We start from the raw sequence: 10281 nt of genomic DNA on the forward strand, positions 1-10281 counted from the left end.
TTTTAACGTTGTGTATAAAAGAAACCAAATATAAAAAAAAGGTTTGGCACTTTTCAATAAAATATATTTATTTGATTAAACATTTTTAAGAACACATTTTGTAATAACTTACTGGATTTTCTTCATTTTTAAGCAATGAAGAATTTACGAAAATAAAAATTTTTTTCCAAGTAGACCTTTGCCTAAATGTGGGAGTTTGTGGGCGTTCGGTTGCGTGTCTTCAGAAATTATAATCCATACAGAGAGGGGGGGAAAAAGTGGAAGCAGAGAGGCAAATGAGAAAGGGGCTTTGCCACTCGTGAATGCTTATTTATATATTTCCTTATCTGCGATGAAAAGTGAACTATTATTCAGTGGGCCCTGACCAAGAGGCGCTCAACTGAGACGCCAGCGGCGTGTGCCAAGACCTCGTCCCCACCCCACCCCCGAAGACTTACCCCGCCCAACCCCTATCCCAGCACCTATTCCCGAGGACCTTCGCTGTTATCCTGCGTAGGAGCTGCGAAGCGTGTCCAGACAGACGGCTGGCGGGTGTTAGGACACGCGTCCTTTTTTCCCAACTACCGCTTCTGTTGTTGCTTGCGTTGTGCTCCCATTCAGGCCAAGAAAGTTTTCCGGTGGTGGGCTTCCTGTCCCAAGGAAATTAAAGCCAGCACAACAGCTGCAGATCCTCACGTAGTCGGCCAAAGAAATCATTAGCATGGGAATTCGGGACCCTGCCTTTATTGGTCACATTTCTTTATGAAAAACATTTAATCTGTGGTTCTCTCTCCTTAACGAGAAATTTTAATAATAAATATTGCAGATAATTATTTTTGAATTATTATATATATTCTTATTTATATTTATACTATACTTATTATATTATTTTAGTCCATCCAATGTGTTTTTAAAAAAAGTATAGTTAGCGACTTTTTTTAATTATGTATTTAAATTTAAATTTAAAATTAGGGCAATTGTAATTCGGTTATAGTTTCCTTTAGTTTTTGCAAATGTTTTTCTTTGGCTTATCTAATCCCGGATGGGTACACGCTTTAAATACTTTGTGGCTCTTGCTGAGTTTAAGACACCTTTTTCTTTCAAAATCTTATCATGCCTACTTTTGTCACACCAACACACAAAATATTCACGAATTTGGATTCTATTGTGTGAGGAAGTGTTTTCTGTTTATCTTTTGGGGCCCGCAGCTTTTACATAGAATCCGATTGTAATATTGTGTGTTCCGTTCCGTTTTTGGGGATTTTGAAGAGCCTTACGAAACCCCTCAACTTTCCAACCAGCATCTTTTTCTTGTTCGCTTTGTGCACACAGAAAATACTTTACCAAATATTATAATCTGTAACCGAATAATTATCAAATAAACTTGACTACATAAAATATTAATATTATATTCTTGTCTTGTTTTCGTTTTAAAGAGGCATTTTTTGTAATAATACAACATGTTCAAATGTTAAGGATTTCAATAAACATATCAAGTGTGGAACCACCACTTTTTATGTAAAGAGTTTAAATTAACGACCGATTTCGGTGCTCTTTTTTCTCGGTGTTTGGAGGGTCTTTTCGCACATCCTTTGCCATCAATCAAAAGTGCGTGAAATCAAGAATTTATGCCTCATTGGCAGCCAGGGCACGGTCGAGCGCATTGAGCAGATAAAAGCATCAGCCGCAGCAGGTCGACACCGGGAAATCGCATAAAAAGCTCAATAAAGGGCGAGAAATGTATGCACAGTCGTCCTGGGGGTGGCGTGAAGGTCCTGGGCAACCGCAGGCCAACAAAAACACACATTTTATTAACCGACAAACACGAACGGGATGCCCCTGACCATTGCCTGGACCACGCAACGCACACTTGAGCCGTTCTTCGGGGAATCCTGCAGGAAGACCACAAGTCAGGTGCACGTGTAGGCCCACGGGTGGGCGGTGAGTGGTCGAGTGGCTCAGGGGCGTGGGCATAAAAATTGCATGGACTTGAAGTTGATTTGAATGTGGCCCCTGAGCAGATAAATATTACCTCACCACAGCCTATTTGCAATGCAGCCAGCCATGTCCCAAACACACCTATTGTGGTTTCTCTAGTTGCTGTTACACGTGTCTCACGCTGCGCAATTTCTGCGACTCTTAAGGGAATCTCAAACTAACATTTTTGTTTTGTGTGTAAGAAAATAGAAGGTTTCTACATAAGGAAATTAAAACAAATACCAACTAAATAAAGAATACTTATCTGTGAAACCATTTAACAATGAGTTTTTCGGAATTTGAGTAAAAGGTTTAAGAAACTGCTAATTTTTAGAACGTATTTTTTTAGGTCACTTTTCTAAAATGTAACATCAAAATAACATTCAAACCTAAGAAACAGTATGAAAAAAATTCCAAAAAAAAATTTTAAGTAAATATTTAATTTACTACGTAACTTCCTCCGAGTGCCTTTTTTTATCCATATTTATTAAGAATCCAAGCTTACTAGTTTTAAAAAGTTAAAAACTATTTGTTAAAGAACTAAACTTAATTGTAAAGAAATCATGTTTTATTACAGTACTTGTTCTCTGGCCACTTAAATTATCTTAAAAAGATAAGTAAAAAATGTTTTTTTGTAACATGAAAATAATAATATAATATAATGTTTTCCAAATTACTTCAATACCCTTTCAGTTATTTTTTGAGCAAGCACCAAACTGACAACATAAAACCCATGATAACAAACAAGTTCATAGTTTCGTTTGCAATGAATGAGGGCTTGTGCCAGTAGATTTTTCAACTCCCCTAGTCCAGGTGTGCCATGAGCACCATCGAAAGTAACGGCCCTTTGCCCAACTGCTGTGTGGCTTTAATAGTTGCCACCACTATGAGCTGGCCAAACATTTCAACCCTCCAAAGGGCGAAATCAACGCACGGCAGATGTGCGAGTTGAGTGATCGCGGCACAGGACATGTTTAGTGGCGCAGGACATATGCGGGGTATTCCGTGTTCTTGCTGTGCCCTCTGCAGATCCACCCTGGGTGCAACCGAAAATGTTTGTTTGATTGCAAGAAAACTTCTATATGTCCCGAGTTCAGTTGGGTTGAGTGGGTTCGGTGGTGTTATTGTTGCACTTTCCGTACTTGCCGGTACAGTTATTGTTGCTTTTATGGCTGCTCTTGTTTACATGATTCCATATGCTGCGCATTTCCTTGATGAAAATGTAAAGCATACAATTTTAATATTCGTTTCCTGAAAATATTTGTCGAATGCAGAGCAAATAAAATGCAAACAATACTACTTATATATTCATAATATTTACGTGCTGGCCAAATGGGATTGCATAGCCAAATAGTTTCAGCAGAGGCATTTAAAAGATACGGTTTAGTTAAAACAAGAATGCCTTTTTAGTTTTCGCACATTTTTGTCTTGGGACACTTGACCGCTCTTCTGTCGACTTGAAAATTTTAATTTTATAAAGTGAGCCACTGAGGAAAAGCAAATAAATTTAAAGTTGAATTTCTCAGTCAAACGTGTGGTCAGATTTGTTGAAAAATGTATTCTCAGATTAAGGTATGTCGTATGTAATAAAAACGAAAAAAAGGGAAAATATTTTTGCAATGACACACAAATTATAAAGAATCTGAAAGCTTCAAGTTGAAGTGATGTTTGTTTTTCAACAACACTTAATAAACTTAATAATTTAGGAAAATACTTGTATCGAATAGGAAAATATTTACACTAAAAGTTTTTATATTTTTTTTTATAATATCTGAAAAGGCTTTGACTAAGACTTTATGTTTACTTATATTCAAACTAACTTTAAACAGTGGAGTTTTAAAAATTATATATATTATATATATCTTACAAAAATTAAAATCGACAATATGCTCTAGAGATCAAACCTTGATGTTCCCTTATTAACTTGTTGAATGGTAACTTTTTTTGTTTATGCTGATCAAGAATTCATATAATTACATACATAGTTACATACTTCTCAATGAATACACTATATCATTTTACTCTCCGAGTAACGGGTATTATTAGAAAGCATTATTCTTCGCTTTTTTATTCATTTAAGTAAGGCTATACCAAAACAAAATAATGGTTGTTTGTCAACTTGTTATTAAGGGAAGTCCAAAAAAAACCCAAACCTTCAAATGTAGGAAGTAAAAGAGGCTTAGAAGTGAGAGGGAAACAGGGATGTTGACCTCTTTTGGTTTATCCCCTAAGCGGAAATAGTTAAGCAACTCACTCGCCTTCAGCTCGTTCATTCACTTACCCATTCATTCATCCACTTACCGACTTCCTCCTGCCTTGATTCATTCAGTTATTCGCTGGTCATGCAAATCCCTGGCACACAAATTTACACCTTGGGTGCAGTTTGCAAAGCCCCGGGATAATCCGCATTAGTTGCAGCATGCAGACGGCCACAGAAACCGAATGAGACCGAACCAGGAGGCCAAGTCCGCCCGATCCGACAGGACCATGTGGCCATTGGGCTTAGTCACCTCCCTCCAGCTAACTGATGCCATTACGCTGTTTCTATTGCGGCGGAAGGGAAAAAGGCAAATTGAATCGTGTTTTGTCCAGCATTTCATTTCGGAATTTGTCAAATGTCGAATTTTTGCAGACTGGCTTCGATCCTAAAAGTCCTAAAAACCCCAAACAGAAACAGAAACCAATAAAATATGTATGTTTTGTCCATCTCCCATTGCCCATTGCCCGTTGCCCCATGCATATTGCAATTTTAATTTTTCAATTCATTTTATGTAGAATATCTGTCCGAGTCGATGGTTTTACGCCCCGGCCAACTGGAATTGGAGCCGCAGGGGTGCCACAAATAACAAATTGCTTGTCATTGGCATTGCCAGGGTCCCAGGGCTCCCAGCTACGTAGAAGTCGACCCCCATCCTTGCAAGGCCTTAGAAAGGGCTTTTACAATTTGAATCTCGATTTGAATTCATTGAGTTCCAGGCATTACTTAGCTATCAGCTTCTAAGCACGCACAGTGGAACAATGCTGAGGGTAATGTCGACTAATTTTTAAGTTGGAAAATGTTTAATCTAAAATGGTTATTATTGAAAAACGTTGTGTTAATCTGTACTATGAAGAAAACCTTTTTTATTGGGCTTCAACTTTCAGTTGTTGGACAAGGCTCAGGACCTTTCTGCGTTGCAGCTTGTCGTTGGGAGTTTTTGGCAAACTGTCGATGAAGTAGACTCCCCCTCGAATGTGGTAAGCTCCACTTAAGTGGCGCTCTACTATGTTTCGGATGTGGTCTGCCGTAAGGCGCTCACCTTCCAGGCCCAGAGTCCGAACGACAGCGCAGGCAGTAAGATTGGTAGAGGTCTCGTCGGGGATTCCGAAGACGCAGGCCTCACTCACACCGGGCAGCCTTAGGATGAATTCCTCGATCTGCTCGGGGTAGATTTGGAAGTTGTTGAACTTAAAGACATCCGTGTCCCGTGTCTGGATGTACAAGTAGCCTTCGCTGTCAAGGTAACCAATGTCCCCGGTGCGAAACCACATGCCATCCGAGCTGAGGGCTCTCCTAGTGGCCTCCGGATTTCGGTAATAGCCCTCCCACTTGTACCGCAAACGGGCATAGACGATGCCCACCTCGTTGATGCCCAGAGGCATTTTCAGTTTGTCCAGCACGCGCAGCTGCACATTTCGCATGACCTTACCCTCGCAGCCCACCGGCCCGCCCACGTTTTTGCTCAGTCCCCCCATCTCAGAGAGCCCGTAACCCACGATGAACCTCTGGTTCCCAATCAGCTCGTACATTCGTCGGGACACAGCCTTGCACACTTTGGATCCGGCTCCAATCAGAACCCTAATCGATTGGAGCTGAGCCTTAAGCTCCATCAGATCGCTGTCATGTTTGGAGAGCAGGGCAATTTGGTGGGAGGCCAGGAACAGGAAGGTCACCTTGTGATTAGCCACCAGTTGGAGGAGGTACTCCACACTGTAAGGCCTATTGGTGATGATGCGACGACAGCCGTTGAGGAGGGAGGCCAGCAGAATTATGGTTCCCGATATCCAGTAGAGCGGACTAAACGAGAGCAGCACGCTGTCTCTGGTGTAGGTGTTTGGACTGCAATTGGATGATATTAATACGAATTATGACATTTTTATATAAGAAGGATATAATCTTTTGTTTTTATCCGAAATTCCTACAGGGTAAAAATTTTGTTTTCAACAAACAAATTATGTGTAATCAAAATGTAGCAAGAAAAAGATCAATAAAACCTCTTGCAACAGCTCATCTAAATATTTCGGGGAACGGTCTTTATTGTTAAGTTTCTTTTGAGAAACTGTGCTACGATTGTTAAAAAAAATAATTTGAAAATCCCAGTTTTCAAATTTACCCAACGCACCCCATCATTACTTACTTTTTGCAATTGCATAGTAAACTGCGATGGGAGCGCGTAACACCCTTGGGCATTCCCGTAGTTCCCGAGGAGCATACAATAAATGCCGTGTGATCACCATGCAGTTTTGGACAGGGCACGTAACTAAAATGAAGTTATGATTTAAAAACTTGTTTTTTTTTTTTTATGCAGAACGAAGACACTTACGCGGCAGCTGTGATGCATTCGTCATCATTGAGCAGCACGCTTATATCTAGCACTCCTTCTAGTTGTCCATTGACCAGATAAATATTAGCGGGATTTATCAATCTCTCATTGACCGATTTTATTATATGGTAGTTCTCCACATCGCAAAAGATAAGCTTCGGCTCGGTGATGTCGTACATATATTTGACGGTATCTGAAAAGGAACATTTAGGTAAATTTTAGAGTGAATAATATAATTGAAACTTGTTACCAATAGCCTTAGCATAAAAGATGACGTTCATTTTTTTGATTTAGTTTATTATTTTTAAAATTTTTAAGATAGAAAGCTTTTTTGTTTTTTTTTTCCTTAACACCATTCAAAATGTTGCCTTTTTGCTATTGTAGCAAGTAAATATCAAGTGGCAGAACGGTAGACATCGTTAGATAAACACAGAAGCTTATGCTAATACCTTCTTTATAAAGAAACCTGCTATTGAACAAGAAGAGATTATGGCATTTTTCACACCAGTCGGCTTACCCTCTGTAAACTCCGGATGCAGTGGGTTTATGGGGATGCCTCGGAGAAGAGCCGCGATGACCACGCTGGTCAGATGGGTGGAGTTGTTCGCCGAGATGCCGACGACATCGCCCCTCCGCAATCCCAACCGCTTGAAGGCTTGGGCGATGCGGGCGCTCTGCTGCGCCAACTGGCCGCCGGTGAGTTCCTGGCTCGTGGGATCGCAGTGCTGCATCACCTGGTCGGCGTTGATCTGCAGCACGCGCATGATGACCTCGCCGAGGGTCATCTCCGGACCGTAGAAGTCCTTGCCCCGCGGTCCAAACCAGGTCCGAGAAGCGGCATCGTAGTGCACCTCGCAGCTCATAGTGCTTCCTAACGACTGACAATCGAATAAGTGCTTTACTGCGCCTCGTTTGGGTTTTATATGACACCCGGAGCACGGGAAACAAAGCGGAGCTGTTAATTAGTCGGGCACGCCAAGTGTCAACCAAAATAGATGCTGATTTACTCGTTGGCTTGCCAGGCCCGCTTTTGGATCCCGCTAATCAAAACCAGCAGTCCACCAGACATGGCAGATATGGAAACTTTTCAATTTCTTGGACAACTCTTCGAATGAGTCAGTGTGTTTACATTTATAAAGCACCAGGTTTTGTTTTTACAGCTGACAATTATTTCATTAAGAAGATAACCTCCCCACCAAGCAGATAACCTCACAGATGGGTGGTTGCCTCACTCAACTCCGGCCAGATTCTCCTGCGCTGCACTTTGTTGTTCTGCGTCTTCGGGAGATCGTCCACGAAGAACACTCCACCACGGAGGTGGAACGCTTCGCTCAGGTGTTGCTCCACAATTGCCTTGACCGCCGCATCGGTCACCTGCTCACCCAGCTCATTTACATCCCGGACCACAGCACAAGCTGTGAGATTGGTGGAAACCTCGTCGGGAATCCCGAAGACAGCCGCCTCACGGACTCCTGGCAGGTGGAGAACTACGTCCTCGATTTGCTTGGGGTAAATGGGAAAGTTGTTATATTTGAAGACATCCATGTCACGGGTCTGATAGTGGAGGCATCCGTCGTCGTCGAAGTACCCCTGGTCCCCGGTGAGCAGCCACTTTCCGTCGGGCGTAACTGTCACCTGGGTTTCCTGTGGGTTGTGATAGTAGCCGCCCCAGCGCAGGTTGAGTCTCACGAGGATCTGACCCGTCTGGTTGGGACCCAAGGACTGACCGTGTCCATCCACCAGTCGCACCTGGACATTTCGCAGCAGCCTGCCCTCACTGCCCAACGGACCTCCCACATTCTTGGAGATACCTCCGAACTCGGTGAGACCGTAGAGCACGGCAAACCTGTCGGCACCCAGTAGTTCGTACAACTGCCGCCAGATGCCCAGAGGAACCTTCGAGCCACTGCACACAAGGGACTGCACGGATTGCATCTTGGCAGCCAGCTCCTGTCGCTCCGGACTTTTGGCCAACAGGGCCATGTGGTGGGGCACTGTGAGCACGAAGCTCACCTGGTGTCGCTCCACCAGGTCCGCAAAGTATTCCACACTATAGGGACGATTGGTAATGATCCGGCGACATCCATTGACCAGTGATGCGAGCAGGGTGAAGATGCAGCTAATCCAGTAGAGCGGACTGATGCAGAACAGCACCGTCTCCGAGGTGAACAGCTGAGGGCTGATATACGATCCATTGGGTATCTTATTTCACAAACAGGAAGCTAGGTACAACTCACATTTTGGCGCTGTTCAGGAGACTGCGATGCGAACGGGTTACGCTTTTGGGCAAACCGGTTACGCCCGAGGAGGTGATGATGAAAGCCGTATCATCGCCACTCAAGTGCGGGCAGGCAAAGCTGAAAGATTGGGACCAGCTTTAAGGGTTATTCCAAACATCGTCTGGGACGAGATCTACCTACAGTGTTTTCTCGTCGTATCCAGTACCGCCATCTGCCAGCAGATCCTGAATGTTGCGCACTCCGGGCAGCGTTCCAGTGAGCAGGATGATCTCCGTTTTGAACTTGAGACTGCTTTTAACCGCGCTCAAGGTCTGGTAGTTGTCCAGGTCACAGAATATCACCTTAGGCTTTGTGATCTCGTACACATAGGCAGTGGTTTCTGGGGGTGAAGTTATGTGATGTTTATATACTTAAAGCTTTTGTTCATGAAAAGCATGAAAATAGGTATTACGCCTGTATTTTAATTTGTCTAATTAAAGTATTCATGTTCACTAGATTTTACCAGGGTCAAAGTCAGGATGCAATGGGTTGATGGGTGTTCCACTGAGCAGAGCTGCGATGACCACTTCAGTGAGATAGGTGGTGTTCTTGGCCGAAATGCCGACCACATCGCCGCGTTGCAACTTCAGGCGCTGAAAGGCGTGGGCCAAACGTCGGCTTTGCTCCAACAACTGACCACCTGTTAGCTCCTCGCCCGTGGGATCGAACACCTGCATCACTTTGTCCGAGTAGAGACGCAAAATGATCAGGGCCACTTCGCCGAGTGTCATATCCGGACCATAGTACTCCTTGTCCTTCGGGCCCGACCATATCTTCTCGAAACTGTCGTACTTGGTGGCCGCCATTGGGCTCTCCTGCTGGTTTTTCGATTCCTGTTAGCCGGTCGATTGGACCAAACAAAACTTCCACACACATCAACTGAGTTTTGGCGAGTGTGGCCTGGCCTATATATATGGGGCATCGCAGTCGACTGTTGGAGGTGTTAGAACTTGACGTGCGACCTGCTAATTGCCGCAGCACGTTCTGTATACCCGCACCCGTCCCTTCGCTTCTAATAAACTTAGGCGACAGTTGGCACTGCCAAATTGTCAGGTGTGCTTGGCTCCAGCACATGAGCCTGAATGCTGACATTGGTCGAAATGGGAATAAACGGTAATGCTACTCAAGATTTAGTAGCTGTGTCGTGCTTTGAAATCTTCAAATATGAAGGCTTCTTTAAATACAAGTTTAAGTCTCTTAAATTATAGGAAAATATAAATTATAAATATGTTAAAACAAAGGGGGCTAAAAGTGTGTCATAGCTGGTTCTGAATATATATTTCTTTTATTTTTTATTTTTTCCAAACTAACACTTTGTTTTTCATTGGGATACCAAACACATAACCCTTTAATCTGGTAATTTTGATATAAAAAACATATAATCTAGACAACTAAACGCCAATTACAGAATTAATATTTCCGTAACTATGGAAGAGCCTTATTTATAATGATTTATGTACGAT

General features: G+C 42.9%; 2 protein-coding genes across 2 annotated transcripts; both read right to left on the minus strand.

The window, feature by feature from the left end:
- Nucleotides 1-5057: 5057 nt before the first annotated feature.
- On the minus strand, nt 5058-7584 carry LOC128256237 (luciferin 4-monooxygenase). The gene is made up of 4 exons (XM_052986491.1): nt 7057-7584; nt 6540-6732; nt 6354-6476; nt 5058-6055 (listed from the first exon to the last, which is right to left on the minus strand). Exons 1-4 carry the CDS (start codon nt 7400-7402, stop codon nt 5080-5082), a joined length of 1638 nt encoding a protein of 545 aa, XP_052842451.1. The 5' UTR covers nt 7403-7584; the 3' UTR covers nt 5058-5079.
- A 36-nt stretch (nt 7585-7620) lies between these two features.
- Nucleotides 7621-9653, minus strand: LOC128256239 (luciferin 4-monooxygenase). Its single transcript, XM_052986493.1, has 4 exons — nt 9282-9653; nt 8960-9158; nt 8777-8896; nt 7621-8718 (listed from the first exon to the last, which is right to left on the minus strand). Exons 1-4 carry the CDS (start codon nt 9622-9624, stop codon nt 7749-7751), a joined length of 1632 nt encoding a protein of 543 aa, XP_052842453.1. The 5' UTR covers nt 9625-9653; the 3' UTR covers nt 7621-7748.
- Between the last annotated feature and the right edge of the window lie 628 nt (nt 9654-10281).

Source organism: Drosophila gunungcola (genome assembly GCF_025200985.1).
Source record: "Drosophila gunungcola strain Sukarami chromosome 2R unlocalized genomic scaffold, Dgunungcola_SK_2 000013F, whole genome shotgun sequence".
Lineage (NCBI taxonomy): Eukaryota > Metazoa > Arthropoda > Insecta > Diptera > Drosophilidae > Drosophila > Drosophila gunungcola.

What these genes read in the sequence shown, in the direction of transcription:
- LOC128256237 (XM_052986491.1), bottom strand. Translation starts at nt 7,402, where the DNA reads ATGAGCTGCGAGGTGCACTACGATGCCGCTTCTCGGACCTGGTTTGGA. An exon ending in GCATCCGGAGTTTACAGAGG is followed by an intron (nt 6,733 to 7,056) that starts GTAAGCCGACTG and finishes GTTCCTTTTCAG; the next exon opens with ATACCGTCAAATATATGTAC. An exon ending in GAATGCATCACAGCTGCCGC is followed by an intron (nt 6,477 to 6,539) that starts GTAAGTGTCTTC and finishes ACTTCATTTTAG; the next exon opens with TTACGTGCCCTGTCCAAAAC.
- LOC128256239 (XM_052986493.1), bottom strand. Translation starts at nt 9,624, where the DNA reads ATGGCGGCCACCAAGTACGACAGTTTCGAGAAGATATGGTCGGGCCCG. An exon ending in GCATCCTGACTTTGACCCTG is followed by an intron (nt 9,159 to 9,281) that starts GTAAAATCTAGT and finishes CTTCACCCCCAG; the next exon opens with AAACCACTGCCTATGTGTAC. An exon ending in CTCCTGAACAGCGCCAAAAT is followed by an intron (nt 8,719 to 8,776) that starts GTGAGTTGTACC and finishes ATCGTATATCAG; the next exon opens with CCCTCAGCTGTTCACCTCGG.